This window comes from Fistularia commersonii, chromosome 20, assembly GCF_037954325.1.
Source record: "Fistularia commersonii isolate RoL2024-O1a breed Wild chromosome 20, RoL_Fcom_v1.0, whole genome shotgun sequence".
NCBI classification, from domain to species: Eukaryota; Metazoa; Chordata; class Actinopteri; order Syngnathiformes; family Fistulariidae; genus Fistularia; species Fistularia commersonii.
Window position 1 is genome coordinate 13,970,952 of NC_141303.1, and position 18,036 is coordinate 13,988,987.

At 40.4% G+C, this 18,036-nt stretch overlaps 1 protein-coding gene across 4 annotated transcripts in view; it reads left to right on the plus strand.

Annotated features, from left to right (window-relative positions):
* Window positions 1-18,036, plus strand: part of dtnba (dystrobrevin, beta a) — a 40,973-nt gene that overhangs the window by 3,634 nt on the left and 19,303 nt on the right. For all 4 annotated transcript variants that reach the window (XM_086167061.1, XM_086167063.1, XM_086167064.1 and 1 more), the window contains exons 2-11: window positions 3,602-3,652; window positions 7,948-8,039; window positions 8,210-8,290; window positions 8,689-8,902; window positions 9,027-9,112; window positions 10,590-10,744; window positions 11,041-11,140; window positions 11,421-11,587; window positions 14,426-14,550; window positions 17,126-17,197. In XM_086167061.1, the coding sequence (XP_086023187.1) occupies window positions 7,949-8,039; window positions 8,210-8,290; window positions 8,689-8,902; window positions 9,027-9,112; window positions 10,590-10,744; window positions 11,041-11,140; window positions 11,421-11,587; window positions 14,426-14,550; window positions 17,126-17,197 (1,091 nt within the window). In that variant the 5' untranslated portion in view covers window positions 3,602-3,652; window position 7,948. The remainder of the gene's footprint in view (window positions 1-3,601; window positions 3,653-7,947; window positions 8,040-8,209; window positions 8,291-8,688; window positions 8,903-9,026; window positions 9,113-10,589; window positions 10,745-11,040; window positions 11,141-11,420; window positions 11,588-14,425; window positions 14,551-17,125; window positions 17,198-18,036) is intronic.

The window sequence follows — 18,036 nt, forward strand, 5'->3', positions numbered from 1 at the left end:
TAGATAATTTTAAAAAAGATAATTTTTTTTACACTAAAACAGCACACTTGTCAACATGTCCTGGACCAAGTCACCTATCCAGTGTCCAATAATTTGCCATGTTTCTTCTTAGTGTAAATTTTCAATTATGGAAAAACTACCCACTGACTATCACTGTATCAATAACAACGAACAAACAAAACTGCAGAAGTCTGAAAGTCATTTCAGAAGTCTGAAGTAAGCACAGGCATCTTTCTCTTGTCCTGTGGAATCAAATTGTGGACTCCATATTTTGCATAGAGATGATCCTGGTAAAGCTTTTCTCAGAAATTGCAGTGTTTTTCCTCTTTCTAGAGTGACATTTTGGTGAATTCTAACCGTACAATGAAATTCTAACCGTACAATGGCAATGAAAACCGAATGTGCCTGGCACTGGGTTGTGGAAAAACAAAAATAATAAGCAATATGGACTTTTTTTAAAATGTAACTGAAATGTTGATTCAAGTTTTTTTTTGAGATTTTCATTGTTATGTATGTTGTAAGAATATGGGGATTCAGACAATGCAATGCCATGAAACTCAATTCGTGTGCTCCCTTCACACCAGGCGGAAAACAATAAGAATAACACAAAAACAATGCAGGGTTTGTCATGTAGATTGTGTTGTTCGTGATTTATAGCTCTTGAAATATTTTTTTAGTTGATGACCTCCACTGAGGTCTTCAATCAATAGAACATTATAACATTATGTTGATTTAGTAAATAATGGCTATCTTGAGATCCCAATTTGCTACTGATCACATGGACCACGAATGATTCAAAAGGAGACAATGCAATTTAATAAAACACATGAATAAAACACGAGTAATAAAGCCAGAATTAGCCAAAGAGGCTATTTTTCATCAATAACGAGGAGTCAGTTGACCAATATGCATAACTCAGAGTTTGGAGAGCGAGGGGAGCACCTGTGGTCATTGTTTATAATCTGAATACCCCTTTTTAAAGCGTGTGTAACCACAGTGTCAACTACTTTACTCTGTGTAATTAAATTGCACAAAGTCTGGTAAATCAGAATGAGATGTAAAGTGTGAATTTAACCTGTCAGGATCTGAGGATGGAGACAGGTATATTATTTTTATCTGGTGAGTTTGTCTAATTAAGCTTATATCTTCTAGTCTTCTTCACTTACAGATAAAAGGTCTGCACCAATTCACTGCCTTTGGATGTTTATAAGAGGTGTGCTGCTGTGGTCCAGTGTTTTACACACAGGCTTGTCTTACTAGCATTTTGTCTTTTATAGGTGCAAGAAAACTTCTAAAATGAAAACTGTAAAAGACAATAGACGAATTGGACAAAGAATCACCGGCAAAATGGAGTTGTATGAAAAGGATATTATCAATTGATACTAAGTTATTCTGCCAAACTAATGAAACTGTATATTTATGTACGACATATAGCAATTCAATTTGCCAGGTAAAATGCTTGATCCATGGAGTTTCTGATTTTGTTTTTCGCTCAATGTTTTTTGGCTGTTGAGTCCGTTAATGTATTTCGGACACATGATACCTCCTCACAATTTTTCCACCAAATGCATGCTTTTATTTTGAAAGGAATATAGCATTTTGGGAAGGGACAAACAACGGTTGTTTTGATAATATGTTTGTGGCCTTTTAATATTTAATACAGACATAAAAACACCCGAAAGTCAGAGCACATCCTGGACCAGCTTTTGAAAAAGCCCTGGCATGCAACCACTCACTCCTCAATGTGTAACCAGAGAAGCATTACTTCTGTTTTTACCTGCCTGATGACACACTGGAGGTTATGTTGGCTCAGCCAGGTTGTCTCTATGGTAGCACAGGGATAAAAGGTCAGAACTGAAACATGGAAGAGCTGGGAGACCAGTTTGCTTTTTATTCAATCTGCTTTTGTTTAGTTTTACATTTTTTTTTATCACGTTCAATTTTTTTTTGGTTGTTGAGTCACTTAATAGTAGATGGAAAAAGTGCTCACTGACTGGTTGGTCTTAAACTTAATTTAGCTTTTCCCTCTTAATACAATGTTGTATTTAGTATAATGTATATGTATAATTATAGTATATACATATATAATGTATAATTTTAGGGATTTTTCAGCTATTCATTGTGTCATAATGTTGGCCTTAAGCTGTTTCAAAGACAGACCACATTTTCAATAACACTGTCAGTTACTAGGATTTGCACAGTATCCTTCCCATAGCCATTTCAGCAATGTCAGTGAAATGTCTCAAGTGGCACTGTCATATATATATATATATCATGCCAGTGAAAATGAAGAGCAGCTGCAAGTCGTAATGCATTCTTGTGGCATGCATGGTGTCTGTGGAGGAGTGTTCAATGGGCGGTAAAAACCCTCTCACCCCTTTTTAGTCGCCTTACTGTAGCAGTGGTGTTGTCATACCATCCTGGTGATTCAACAACTTTGGTTGTGGGACTCAGCTCCACAACAGATATATACAGTATATACACACACACACACACACATATATATATATATATATATATATATATATATATATATATATATATATAATATGTATATATGTATGTATGATATATGTATATCTTCTTATTTCCCTTTCAGCTTTTCCCTTCAGGGCTCGCCACAGCGAATCAGCTTTCTCCATCTAAACCTATTCTCTGTATCCTCCTCTCTCATACCAACTACCTTCATATCCTCTCTCACTATGTCCGTAAATCTTCTCCTTGGTCTTCCTCGAGACCTCCTGCGTGGCAGCTCCAGTTTCAGTATCCATCTACCAATACATTCAGTATCCCTCCTCTGTACATGACCCAACCATCTCGGTCTGACTTCTCTGACCTTCTCCTCAAAACAACTAACATGTGCTGTCCCTCTGATAGACACTTTCCTGATCCTGTCCTTCCTCATCACTCCCGAAGAGAACCTCAGCATTTGTGTGTGTGTGCGCGTGTGTGTGTGCGCGTGTGTGTATGCACGTGCGTGCGCGTGCATGCCCATCCCACTATATGGGCAGGGATTTTCACTCACCTACCTTGACTCGCATATGAACTTAAGTGACATCCCATCCCTTATCCATAGGGTTCAATATGACATTGGTCCATTGTTTGCAGCTATAGCAGCTTCTATATATATATATATTACCATAATATGAAGTAAAGATCAAATGCATTGCACTGAACTGTACTGCTTTTACAAAGTAAGCCACTCTCCTTACATAAAAGCCATCATGCTTCTGTTAGGTTCAAAGCTGTTGTGGTGTTGCCACCTGTGCTTTTAGACTTGATGTGTGAAATATCACGGTCTACTATAGATTATTCTACTCTCTTGAAAAACATGCCTGTTGAGCTTCTTGCAAGGCAGTGAATAGTGACAGGTATCCTTTCCTCCCAGGCATTATATACAATTTGGTCTAACCGTCTCCTTTTTTTTCCTGAATATGCACTGAATCAAGCAGTGGCTTCTAATCACTTATGAGATGAATGACTGTTTATTCAAAATAGGCGTGAGTGTCTCCATGGATGTAAGATTTTTTTCATTTTGCTATCTTCACAATGAAAATACCTGTGTAAAACTATCTTTCTTTTTACCTTGTGTCTCTTCCAGACATTGTTTACTGAGGCTCTCCAATCCTGTGTGATCCCGTGGCACTGAGAGGTATGACAGCAAGCACACACACAAATAGACCAACATGCTGAAATAAATATCTGATGTTTCCTGTTTCCTTATTTTTGAATCAGAAGTTACCTGGTGATGGAATTTTTTTTCAGATATGTGTTGTTTGTGCAAAGCTCAGCGAATGTCTGCATGATTAAATACCATAGTGGAAAGGCAGAGTGCATCTCTACCAACAAAAACATGCTAAACATATTGTTTGTCAGCAGTCACTACTTTGAGATCCTTTCTGTATTTTCCGAATCAAATTCTTCGTCTGTCCGATGCTAAACTAACAGAAGAACCTGTCACAGCTTTGAAATTCATCAGGTTTGCCAGTGTAAATGTTAGCATTATTGGCTACTGGAAACTGCATATTTGTCCGCTACTCATGATTAAAAATATAGTCATTTACATGAGCAAAGCTCCCCACTATTTGGGTCACACATTATTTTTTTCCACCGTGCACTTTTTCCATTACAAGCAGCAGGTGCAGACTTCAGTTATGCAAGACCACCCTTTATGGGCACCCTTTGAACCAGAGATCAGAATGCAGCAACCAAGCCTTTCCTGGCTCTATTACATTGTCATGAGTGTCTGTCGAAAGAGTAATTATATCTAAGGTGGTTTAGGATTCTGTGACTTTAAAATAGGAGGCAAACCTCACAGACCAAATGTATCTCTGTGTCAGCTCCCAACAGATATTCAGACAGTGCTGTTATCTCTAAGGCTTGAAATAGCGATTTAATCTGCCTTGGTCACCAGCATAGTAGCTGGTGAGCTCCCGAGTGTTTTGGAAGTACTCACATCCCTGTACATGAGCAACAACAGCTGTTCATATTTATAACTGTTTTATGAATTCCATGACATTATCTTGTTGCCATGGATGCCTGGAGTGAAAACGCAGTCATCCTGCTGTTCATTATTCTGATATTATTGCTCAATATAACTACTTCCTGTCAATCCATCATCTTCGGACAAAATCACGTAGATAAATCAATTTGGTCTCCGTCAATTAATTTCCGACTTCCAGTACATGTCGACAACTGTCAAAACCCCCAAACTACTTGAGATTTGACAGCTTCTTTCTTTACAATCAATCAGAGTAAATTCACCAAGGAAGTGTGACCGTATATGACATTTGCTGTGACAATGGGCTAAAGATGGAAACAGACAACATGCTGCTACCAAATCCTATCTGCATTTTTTAAGAGAGGTATAAGTGCTCTGTTCATCTTTTAAGATGACTATATTATCTAGATAGTTTGATCAATTTTTTAGGCATTCACATAATTTTTATTCCTCTGTGGGTTTAACTGGGTCTTTGTTTAAAAATAGACCATTATGACTTACCGGGTTTGGATTGATTTGGCAGGGCGAAGCTGCCTGAAATTAATGAACTGTAGACTGCTCTACAGAAATAACTTTTTTAAATGTAGTTCAAACTTACACAATACCTGCTGTACAGGGGAAGGGGAAGAGAGAGGGAAGGGTGGGGGGAGCGATGGAGGGAGAGAGAGAAAGAGAGATCGATCTTCCTTTTGTTTGAAGCATGAAGTCTCCTGGGAAGCTCTCGGATCCTCGCAGGAATGTGCTTGTGTGTGTTGGGGGTTTGCTTTTCACCACATTTTTACAAAGCATGCAAATATTTGCATGAGTGTATGTTAATGCATATCACTTCTGTGGGATAGTGTACTGTTAGCAGTTTGAAACTGGTCGTCATTGTTTTTTCCATTGTGCCCTGAAATCAGTAATTAATGGTGTCTTTCTTACATACTTGCTTCCTTGTTCCTTCTCCTCTCCCTGTATACTGGCTAATTTTCACAAATGTCAGCTTTCAGCTCAGATTACATCAGCTGCTCTCATTTACTTGTTTATTTACTAGGCATTCCACTCCACTGTGTTGGTGTGTGTGCATTTACTTGCACAAATAAAATAAGTTGGTACAAGGCCACTCCTTGTCCTACTTTTAGCCAAGGATAAAGTAGTTATTTCTATCAATCTTACCATATTTACCTTACAGATCACTTTTAGGCCAGCACTGAAAACATGTATCCATTTCACTAACACACTCATTATGATGGTGTACGGCCAAAAAACAGAAAGTAAAATCTGCTTGTTCTCTGCCAAATAATGTGAGTGTATAATGTAATAACCAGAAGGAGCAATTGTTATAGATGTGGAAAAATATGAGATTGAAAAAAATATGTTAAAAATGTGTAAAAGTATGTTTAATGTTCATCCATCCATCTTCCCCACTTATCCAGAGTTGGGTTGAGGGGGCAGCAACTCATTTTGGCTGCTTGCATCCGCGATCTTGTTCTTTCGGTCACTACCCACAGCTCGTGACCATAGGTGAGGGTGCAAACGTCGATTGACCGGTAAATTGAGAGCTTCACCTTCTGGCTCAGCTCCCTCTTCACCAAGACAGACCACATCATGGCACAGAATCTGTATCACTGCAGACGCTGTACCGATCCGCCTGTCAATCTCCCACTCCATCCTTCCGTCACTTGTGAACAAGACTCGGAGGTACTTGAAATTCTGTCCATACTAGTTATGAACAGAATCGGTGACAAGGGGCAGCCCTGGCGGAGTCAGACTCACCGGGAAACGGGTCTGACTGTGGACCGAGCTCCAACACCAATCATACAGGGACTGAACAGCCCATATAATGGGGTTCAGTACCTCACACACCTGGAGCACCCCCCACAAAACACATGTTAACTGGTTGGGCAAACTCCCATGCCCTTTCGAAACAGAGCTGTTTCCACTGTTTATGCAACCAGGACGAAGACCACACTGCTCCTCATGGATACGAGGTTCAACAACCCAGCGGCCCCTCTTCTCCAGCACAGCTGAATAGACCTTACCTGGGAGGCTAAGGAGTGGGATCCCCCTGTAGTTGGAGCATACCTCCGATCCCCCTTCTTTTTAAAAAAAAAAGGGGATCACCACCCCGATCTGCCAGTCCCCGACATCCACACAATGCTGCAGAGGCAGGTCAGAAAGTTCGACCACACGGCCAGAAGGTTGATCAAAGAACTGCAGCCTAAGATGCGTTGGTGCCAAGTGCACAAATAGATCCGTTTATTTCTGAACATGGTGTTTGTTATGGACAATCCGTGACGAGCACAGAGGTCCAATAACAAAACACCGCTCGGGTTTAGATCTGGGGGTCCATTTCTCCCAAACACACTCTTCTGAGTGGCAGGTGAGGTGAGTCCGACTATATCTAGTCGGAATCTCTTGTCGGACCAGCTCGGTCTCCTACCCCGCCAGAGAGGTGACTTTCCATGTCCTAAGAGCCAGCTTGTGCAGCCGAGTGTCCGACCAGCAAGGTTCCCCGCCCCAGCCACCGCGTGGCTCGCACTGCACCCGACCCCCTTTGGCCTTCCTGTTGTGAAGAGGGACTCATATCAATCCTTTGGGCTGAGCATGGCCAAGCCCCTGGACGAGTGCCTGGCCCACGTTCAGGCAAGGGAAAACTGGATCCAAAGTCTTTATTCTTCTTTGGTTGTCTTCTGAGCTGTGGTTTGTCTGGTCCCTCACCTGTTTGCCTTGGGTGACTCTTCCAGGGGCATGAAGCCCCTGACAACATAGCTCCCAGGATGACTGGGACGTGCAAACCCCTCTATCACGATAAGGTTGTAGCTCAAGGAGTAATGTTTCATTACAAAAGATTGCAGTTATTTGGTCTTAATATTTCTCATGAAAAATGAGATGTGCTGATTTTAAGATACACCACTAAATACAGATCTGTTCCATTCTTAACAGTCCTTGAATAGTGATCATATAACACTTTTTAATTTAGTCAGTACGCCTCTCTAAATGGAAGACACTGAATGACAGGTACAGTTAACAAATGAGAAACACTCTAAACTCTCTTTCCTCCCTCCATGCACTTGGAGTCAGTTCTCTCCCACTACTGATGTAATGCTGACACATGATGTATACATGATGTATCTGTATGTATAATAAACATTTTGTGTATTATACATACAGTAGAATAGCCACACAATGAAACGAATAAGTATGTGCCACTGTCACAATATCTAATTCATTGATGTAAGTCAGTGGCTAACTCAGATATCAACGTATGGAGGAGTGTATATCAAGGTAACTCATTTAAGTCAAAGGTATGAAATAACAAAATAGAGTGGCATCACTGTGAACTTGTGTTTAGGATTAAAACAGCACCATCTGAAAAATTAAATGATTGCTCTTGTTTACTGCAGCATTTAAACAAAATGAAAGTATAAGCTCCTGAACCTCTAAATTTCTGTATTTTCATGCAGGATGGTGGTGGAGGAGGGGTATCAGAGAGACAGATGCAGGGGGGACTTGGAGATTTCAGGGACAGTAGGAAAGCAGATTCTTGTGGAGCTTGGTGAGTGTACATTGGAACACTTCAAAATCTGACTTTGTTCAATATATTATAAAGGATTTTTTTTTTTTTTTTTACTGAATTTGCTGTTTTTAGATTTATTTTCTCATTAAAATGTATTTCTAGATATCCAATCACCCACAATACAAAAAATGTACCCTTCTTTTTCACAGCGGAACAGAACCTTGATGCCATTTGTCTCTCTACATACCGAACAGCCACCAAGCTGAGATTTATACAGAGGAGATGCAACTGTGGGTCACTTGTGCTCTTCTCCAGGATTGCATAAACTCACAATAAGTATTTATTTTAATTGGGGCTGGAAATATATTTCACTGTATATGGAATATTTCTTGTCAGTGATATGGTGTGGAGTTTTCATATTGGAAATTGTGATGTGTAATATATATTGTTGGAAAAAATGCCAGCAGATACACAAGGAACATCTAATTATGGAAAATTATGGAATTTTTAAATGTAGAGGTCTCCTCAAATAAGGCTACAATATGTTTTAAGACTCACAGCATTTATAAAAAATGTTATCTAAGGGGAGTCCACTCAATTTAAATTTGTTGTGTAAATGAAATCAAAATCAGCAAAAGTAGTAATATATTGGTTCCAAAAACGTCCATGGTCTGTTCTATCTCTATAGTGCATCTGATCGACATCTACCATGTGATCGAAGCAGTGCGGGACGCTGGTCTCAACACTGTTGAGCTGAATTCTGGTATTTCCGTAACAAGGCTAGAGAACCTAGTGTCATCTCTGTACAACCAGCTCAGCAAGCGTCTGCCCACCACACACACCATCAACCCACAGGAGAGCGCTGCACTGTTGGTTGAATTCATACTGGCTGCTATTGAAAGGTAATTTTAGAGAAATCACTGCAGTGTAAATCTGTTTAAAGATGGTCCCTAATATAAGTTAAATTGAAGAACATTTCAGTATTTTACATGATGAACTGTTTCTCTCTATTATTGTATGTTCCAGCGAGGCAGACAGCCGACTTACAGTGTTTTCTGTAAAAGCAACTCTGGCGCTGCTGTGTGGAGGGAAACTTCTGGATAAACTCCGCTGTAAGTACATGGCATATCTGATACAAACGACCCACTCTGCGTTCTGCTGCCCATTTGTGTGTGTAAGTGGGTTGAATAAGTGCCACCTTGTGGAATAGAAATGCTAATGGTTGGCAATAAATTGGTTGGGCTATTTCTAGGTGGAGGTACAGCAATCGTCTTTCGAATCAAACATTCCTGGTTCGATTCCTGGCTCCTCCTAGTGTGTTGAAGTGTTGTTGAGCAAGACACTGAACCCCTAACTGCTCTGCTGGAGCTGACGGATGGCAGCCTACTGCTCACGGTTCATCCACGATGGGTTAATTGCAGAGAATGAATTTCCCCACGAGGGATTAATAAAGGATAAATTATTATTATTATTGTTTCTATTAATGAAGTCAAAAAAGCCCTCTGTTCCTTTAGTTGAATGTCTGAGATATTCTTTGTCAAGTCTGACACCACTGAGTAAAAGCGATAAATGTAGATGTGGACTTGTTTAAAATGAACAAAAAAACACATTATTCTCAGCATTGAGCACATTAGTGAAATCCAATCATTGCATTTAATTGCTCATGGATAAGTAGGCAGCTTAATGAGAAGTGGAGCAGTTTGGGCAAGGGTCAGCAAACTTTAGCACTTGATGAGCCATTTGAACCCGTTTCTCCACAGTAAAGAAGACACCAAGAGCCGCACAACCCTTTTGGCATTTAAAATGAATTAACATGGCATATAATGTTATATATATTTTTTGCCTTTATGCTATGTATTAAAATGCACTGCGGACAGCAAAGTAGGAATTTCACTGTACAGGGAAAGAAGTTTCTACACTGTGCATGTGACAATAAACGTTTTGAATGTATAATCGAAATTTGTTCCAATGACCAACTGCAGAGAAAACAAAATTACATTTCTGCATGCAACTAAACATTTTGAACTCAGGAAAAAAACAAAGTTGGTTGAAGGTTACTTTTAAGAAAAATACTCAATGTCTATTTGAGTCCTTCTTGTATTTATGAAAAAAAGCTGAACTTAAATTATCCTCCGGCAGCAAACCAAAGATGCTGACCTCTCTCTGTGCTGTCATACTTTTACAGGCGCGTTCAGTCATTTATTAAGAGTGACAACATTTTTTTAACACATTTTATTTAGATGTTACAAGATCGCCATAATTGTCAAATTATAACATGAACGAACTGAAATAAAATACATTTTAATTAAATACTCGATTATTTTCAAAAGTCAGGGAGCAGCATCAGATGGATCAGATCCTGACTACTGAGTTGCTCAACAACACTTTGACAGGCTAGGACGGGGTGAAGCAATCCTGGGAATGAGGCATGTTCAGTTCCAAGACAACTGCTTTTAACGCCTGAGCCACTAGTTTTTTGGGATGAGTGTAATTGATTTCATATTAAAAGTGTCATACTAAAACTTAAGAACAAACAAACCAAAATATCTAAACAAACGTGTGTATATATAAATATATGTGTGTCGGCAGATGTCTTTTCTCAGGTATCAGACTCCCACGGTGTGTTGGTACTCTCCAAGTTTGACAACTTTCTGAAGGAGGCTCTCAAGCTGCCTGCTGCTGTGAATGAAGGGCCGTCTTTTGGCTACACACACAATGCCGCACGGTCTTGCTTCCCACAGCAGGTAAACACATAGACACCGTCTTTTGAACTACTGAACCGAACGTCAAAGTTGACAGTGAACATGATTTTGAAGCCTATGCATGCGTTTCCGATGAGTGGAGTGTGTTTTCAAAAGGGTGTCTGTAAAAGAATCAGTAACAGGGTAACTATTTGTCCCTAAGGGGTAAGAGGAGGAAAGTCCATTCCAAGCAGGATCATAATATTTGTTCGGATTGTAATGGTTTCTCTGTTGTCCTGCGAGTTGTTTTTCTTGCGGTGACTGTGACCTCTTACACTGAAATAGTTGCTGTTTCACAGAAAAGAGTGATGCTCAACATGTTCCTGGACATTATTTCTGATTCCCCTCCATGCTTGATCTGGCTGCCTCTCATGCATCGTCTCGCCAATGTAGAGCAAGGTAGAGATCTACACATGCACCAAACACAAAAACATTTGTGCAAATACACTATGTAGTTGTTGTTTTTTCTCAAAATTAAGGTCAAGTTTTACAGGGTTAGATTATGTGCTGAATTCATTTCAAGCCCAATATATTCTTCAAATAAATCAATGAAAACATAAAAACAGTTTTCAACTGTCATACATTTCTCCAACCAAATAATTTACAGTGTATTCACGTGCCTGTCTCATATGGCTGTCACACACATCACACACATCTCTCTTTGTCTTTTCCCTCTCAGTATATCACCCAGTGTCATGCTCCTACTGTCGGAGTAATGGCATGACAGGCTTCCGTTATCGCTGTCTCCGTTGTCGTAGTTACCAGCTCTGCCAGAACTGCTTCTGGCAAGGGAATGTCAGCGGCTCGCACAGTAACCAGCATCAGATGAAGGAACACTCGTCATGGGTGAGCCACCATATGACATGTCATTCATCACACCAGGGGGGGAGTGTGAGACACATGCATACGAGTGTCTGTTTATGCACATTGGCTAAACCGACTCGAGTTTTTCGTCTTCAATCCTAAATTCTTGTTTCCTTACCTAATAAATGAATTTTAGACTGAGGTTGCCTACACTTTTTTTGGCTTGCGAGCCACTTTTAAACTGACCAATTCAGCCAAAATGATCTACCAACAATAAAAATGCTGAAGATATACTTCTTTATATGATACCAAGCAATGATGTGTGTTGAGGTTCATAGCTAGTGAAGCACTAACATTTGTCAGATTTACAAATTAATGAACCAAACATAAATTAGCAGCCTAACATTAAAAAAAATTGTAAAAAAAATATCACTATTATTTTCACACACATTTTGGCCATCTGGGAGGAAACCAAGAGGAAGACCCAGGACACACTGGAGAGATTATGCCTCTAGGCTGGCCTGGGATTGGCCCAGCAGAGCTGGACCATGTGGTTGGGGAGAGGGAAGTCAAGGCCTCTCTACTCCAGCCGCTTCCCCCGTGACTTCGAATAAGTGGCAGAAGATGGATGGATTGGATTTATCACATTTCAGTTCATTTGAATGAGGGAAATTAAATTTGATATATGAACAAATTGAGTTAAAACCATGGTCACAAAATGAATTCAAGTTATGGTCAAGGTATTAATGAATCGGAGATGTAAAGGGAGAAGGGAACAGAAACTTTCCAGTTACAAAACACAACCCAGTTATTGAGTTCGATAGGACAAGATAAACTTTATTGATCCCCACAGGGGGAAATTCTTTTGTCACAGCAGTGTAACAGTTATGTCAAAATAAATATGAATATAATTATAAATAAGGATACAGTTAAAAGACAGACGACAGGAAAGACATGATGAGTAAATAGACACCAGGGAGAACGACAACAACATCAGTAATAAGAATGGACAACAGACTGGAACAGTAAGGGTGAAAAATAGATAACCAAAACTCAACAACAATATCAATAGATAAATAAATATCATTGCACATTCTCAGGTGAGATGAGGCTTCCATACTATGTGCCTGCCCCTGTATTTGAACATATTTGAATAATTGAATTCTGTATTTGAATTTAAAAATTCAACAATTTTGAAGATGAAATCCTGGACATTATTGGGTCAAAAAGTAAATGAATATGATGCGCAGCCCTGGCCATCTAAATATACAAATTCTTCAATTTGTACTTATTACTTTCCTCCTTAATATGTCATAAATACATCCAACCCTCCATCCTCTGCCGCTTTATCCGGGGTTGGGTTGCGGAGGCAGCAACTGAAACAGACCCGGACTTCCCTCTCCCCAGCCACTTGGTCTTGTTCTTCAAGGGCATCCTCAGGCTTTGCAGGCCAGCCAAGACACATAAGAATAAGAATAAGAATAAGAATAAGAACAACTTTATTAATCCCGAAGGAAATTGCTGTGCCAGAGTTACAGAAAATATAACAGTAATAAATAATAAAAGAAAAGGCAGAATTAGAAATAAAAATAAACTATAAACTATAAAGTGTCTCAGTGAAACTATAAAGTGTCTTGGTAAACAGTGATAAAACTATAAGTGTCTTAGTAACAAGTGAGGTAAGGAGTGCACAATAGTATGATGGAATGGTCTCTCTAACGTTTCGTGGGTATTTCTCGGGACGTCTTTTGAGTATGACCTGTCCGGAACACCTCACCGGGGAGGCATTCTGATCCTCTGACCCTAACCCTAGACACCTCATCTAACTCTTTTCCGTGTGGAGGAACAGCAACCCTACTCCCTCCTGGACAGACGAACTTTAGAGTCTGGACATCCTGCAGAGAAAACTCATTTTGTCCACTTGGATCCATGACCTCGCTCTTTCAGTCAATAACCACAGCTTTCGACCATAGGTGAGGGTAGGAATGTAGAGTCCAGAATCAGAAAATCCAGCCCCTCTGGAGGACACTGGTTTCAGAACCCAGACTAAGTTGCGTAGAGTCCAGCTTTATTATAGATGGAACCTCTTGGGGAACCCAAGGGAAGGGGGACCCAAGTTGTCCTTTCGGGCTATGCCGGCTGAACTCCATTGGTGCAGGCCCGGCCACCAGGCCCTTGCCATTGAGCCCACCCTTGGGCCTGGCTCCATGGGGGGGCTCCAGGAAAGAGAAAACTGGGTCAATTTCTTCTGCTCATCAATTGGGGGGCTTCTGAGCAACGCTTTATGTACTCCTTCACCTGGGACCTGTTTGCCTTAGGTGGTATACAGCACCTGACAACTTAGCTCCCAGGATTACTGGGACATGTAAACCCCCTCTACAACAATAAGGTGGCAGCTTGAAGAGGAGTGTCCTGAATCATTTATGAAATAATATGTCGTTGTTAAGGTGTCACTGTTGCGCAGTGGTTCATGCCTCTGTCTCTTAGCAGGAAGGTCCCTTGTTCGATTCCTACATGGGGCCTTTCTGTGTGGAGTTTGCATGTTCTCCCCATGCCGTGTCCCAAGTTTTCTGCTTTTCACCCACAGTCCAAAAACATGCTGTCAGTTAACTGGTGACCCTAAATGGCTCAGAGGTGTGAATGACGGTTTGAATGGTCAGTTGTCTCCACACGTGGCCCCTCAGTAATTGACTGGCAAGTGATTCCCACCTTATGGCCAACAGCTGGGATAGGCTCCACCACCCACTCGCCCATGAATGCTGGATGGATAATTTTAGATAATGAATGAATATTATTGAAGAATGATACATAATCAAATTTGAAAACGCTAAATTATTGTGCTGCTGGATCTCATCTGACTTTCTTTTGATCTGTTTGTAGAAGTCACCAGCAAATAAGCTTGGTCGAGCCTTGAGCAGGACTCTGGGCTGCGTGTCATCCAAGGACCTGTCCCGCCCCATTTACCCAGAAGAACCAGAGAAGACATTAAACCTGGCCAACATTGTGTAAGATGTCGCCAGACTTCAACTTAATTTCCTTCAGACACTATTTGTTATTGTTATGTGGGTTCAGTTAAACAGTTTCAACCCCTTCCCCTACCTCCCTATATTAAATATCTATCATAATTCATGTACAGCCTTTTTATTCCACCTCCCAATGATCTGCTGCTCTTTCAATATCTTTTCCTTCCCCTCTTCTATGAGCGCCCACTCTGTTCCACTATTTGCTCTGAGATGTGACAAGCATTCAGCCCGAAATGAAATCAAAGCAACTTAGCAGAGGCAGATCAACATTGGAGAATAAATAGAATTTCAAAGTGTTATAGTCCAAGCTTTCCAAATGCAGCTTCTTTCATCCAAGATGATTTACTGTCCCAGTGAAAATAGAAGCCTAGAGAGACCTTTTTTGTCAAAGTCCTACCTCCAACTAAAAAACTGTGGGGCCATCATGTGTTGATGATGACAACCCCTGCTGGATCAGATTGTGTAGGTGGTGCAAACATAGAAATTTGATTCATTTGCTCCAGTCATTCCAGCTTAACACACTGTTGTGGAACTTTTTACACACTGTTGTGCGAATCTTGAACTCCTAACAGTTACTCAATGTGAGAAAAGCAGATTCTGGAGGAAGCTGCTTCGAAGCTTAACTACCTTTGTATGATAATCACCAGAAGCAGCCATGCACCTGAACATTCCCATATTATACATGCCAAAGTTCCCACAACCCAGTGGCTACAGAATGTGAGGGGACAAGTTCAAGACATGTCCCTTGCTTTGGATCAAGATTTTTTAGTGGTGAATCTTGCAATGTATCAATTTCACTTTGGGATAATCATTGATATTGCTGCATGTTGTAGTACTTTTTGCATAGAAACTGTGTATAGGAAAAATATATATATTGATATTGAAGGTCCCCCCCTTCCATATTGTATTATGCCTGCCTTCCGGCAAAAGACTAAAATAGGGAAGATGGAAATGTTTTCAGATCAACATTTTGGATGGTCCTTAGTTAATAAAAACAGTGATAGAATTTACAGTGAGTCATGAGACCAGTTCTGCTATATGTTTTGGTATCAATGAAGTGGCTATAAATATAAATGGATAGAAAATTCAAAGATACCAAAAGACATCCACAAATAAATCGACAGACAGAGTGACAAAAGCAATTACAAAAATAAACATGATGCATGTGGAGTGACACCAAAAAGGATAAAAAAAATAGACATCCGAGTTAGGGCATTACATGTGCAAATGAGTGAGGTAGTGAGGTTGTGGTAGCACAGATGCCCCTCTGGCCGGTCAGAGCATCGGTAGCATTGAGTTCTGCACCGGGGTGGTGCATAGCTGCCCATCAGCCACAGCTTGTCATGCAGGGGGGGGGGGATTGTCCAGGATAGCTTCCACTTTGTCATTCACCCTCCTCACTGCCATTCAAGATGGTCCAAGTTCAGTCCTACCACCTAGCGGGCTTTCCTCACAAGCTTGTTGTGCCTGTTGACCTCTCCAGTCCTGGCATTGCCCCACCAGCACACTGTAACAAAGAATGGTGAACTGGCCACCATAGACTAGTAGAAGGTCTTGAGGAGCTCACTACATGGTTTGGTTTGGTGGTATATGGTTTGGACATATACTGAGGAGAGGTAGTGAATATGTTAGTAGTAGATTGATGCTGAGGTTGGAACTGCCAAGCAGGCCAAGAGGTAGACCGGATATAACATTTACATTTATGGATGTAGTGAAAGAGGGTATGGAGTAAGTTGGTGTGAGAGAAGAGGTTATAGAGAATATAGTTGAATAGAGAAAGTTGATTCCATGTGGTGACCCCTGAAGGGAGCAGCTGAAAGAAAAGAGGAAAAGCAAGTTTAATATGACTCATATGGCATCTTGTGACGACCCCAATACATATTGTATTGTGACATCTTTGCCAATATTCTACGTCTACCATGTCGTCTATAATTTAATAGGAGTCATGTTACATGAAGATGTAATAGAACTGCTGCATAAAATAATTTAAAAACTAAGTCTTAAGACAGGATGTTTTTATAACTTTGGTATCAGATGCAGTATTTCAAGTTCCCAAAGATACAGATAACAGCAGAAGAAAAAAGTTGCTGCTCTGCAGCCAACCATTTTGTCGGTTCCACCCCTTCTGATCCACAGTGTTTGCTTGTCCTAAAATCAGTGGACAGGTCCATTGCATCTCTTCAAGTGGTTGGCTTGCATGCAGGCCAGCAAACAGTGACTGTTTTTGGTTGTGAGTATTCTTACAAAGAAGCTCCATCCAAATCTTCCCCTCCAACTTTCTTGTGTTTCCCTCTCCTGTACTTCCTCAGTCTTTTTCACTCTGTGATCTTTACCCTGTCTGTGTTTGCTTAAACCCGTTCAATTCACTATTGCATGACTACACGCACTCCAAATCACATGAGAGTGTCTGAGTATGTGGATTTGCTCGATTGGGTTTTCTTACATTCAGAAAATGTAAGAAAGATCTCCAGGAATCAATGTCATTATCGTCCTGTGATTGCTTTGTGGATTGTACATTTCTTCAATATCATTTAACTGTGAATATTCTTGTCTGTAGTCCTCCTTATCCTACTGGAAACACCAGTGAGGCCGTGCTGCTTTCCTCTTCAGTGCCGGAGTCCTCCAAAAGGTAAGGACTGTTAAAGACTTGAAAGAAAACATATTTAGTATTATTTCCCCCAAATAAGTAGAAAATAAGACATTTTTTATAAATGAGCATTTTTTTACATATAAAAAAAAAAAACGCATTTGTAAACGGTACATATCAGACTCCTCTTACATTTGCTTTGACAATATAACCAGCTTGGTTTTGAAGGCTCTGGCATTCGCTTGCATTTCATGGACAAACCAGTTCTTCCCTTATAGTTTCACATCCAGCTCATTCATGTGTGTCAGTATGTGCACAGTCCCGGCATGTATGACAGATGTCGCATTTTACAAAAAAAAGGGTGCTTACAGCCTTTCATCTAACTGATGGTTTGATTACCTATTTTGTCTGTATGCACACATAATCCAACGAAGCCCAATTTTCCTCCATATGTTTCCAGTGGACTGTCTGTGGTTAATCCCACCAAATTTTCCCAGGGTAATGCATTTTGAGTTAGAGACTTCTCCACTGCATCAAAAATGTCCTGTTCCGTTGTGGTCCCATGCATTGCAGCCACATCCAATAGCTCCTCAGTGATAGAGAGATCATGCCTCTAAAAAAATTGATAACTGCGCTGTATTCGTGTTATCTGTGCTTTCATCAACAGCTAATGAAAAAGCTGTGTAGCTGCGTGTTTCATCGACCAGATGTGTTGCAAGATTTTCTGCTAGTTCCTTAACTTGGTTCGCGATGGTGTTTCTTGATAAACTGACACTTTTAAAAGTCTGTAACTGGTCAGGACACACCTGCTCACAGACCATCAGCATGCACTGCTTCAAAAACGCTCCTTCTAAAAAAGACTTTGAAGCGTGGGCGATTTC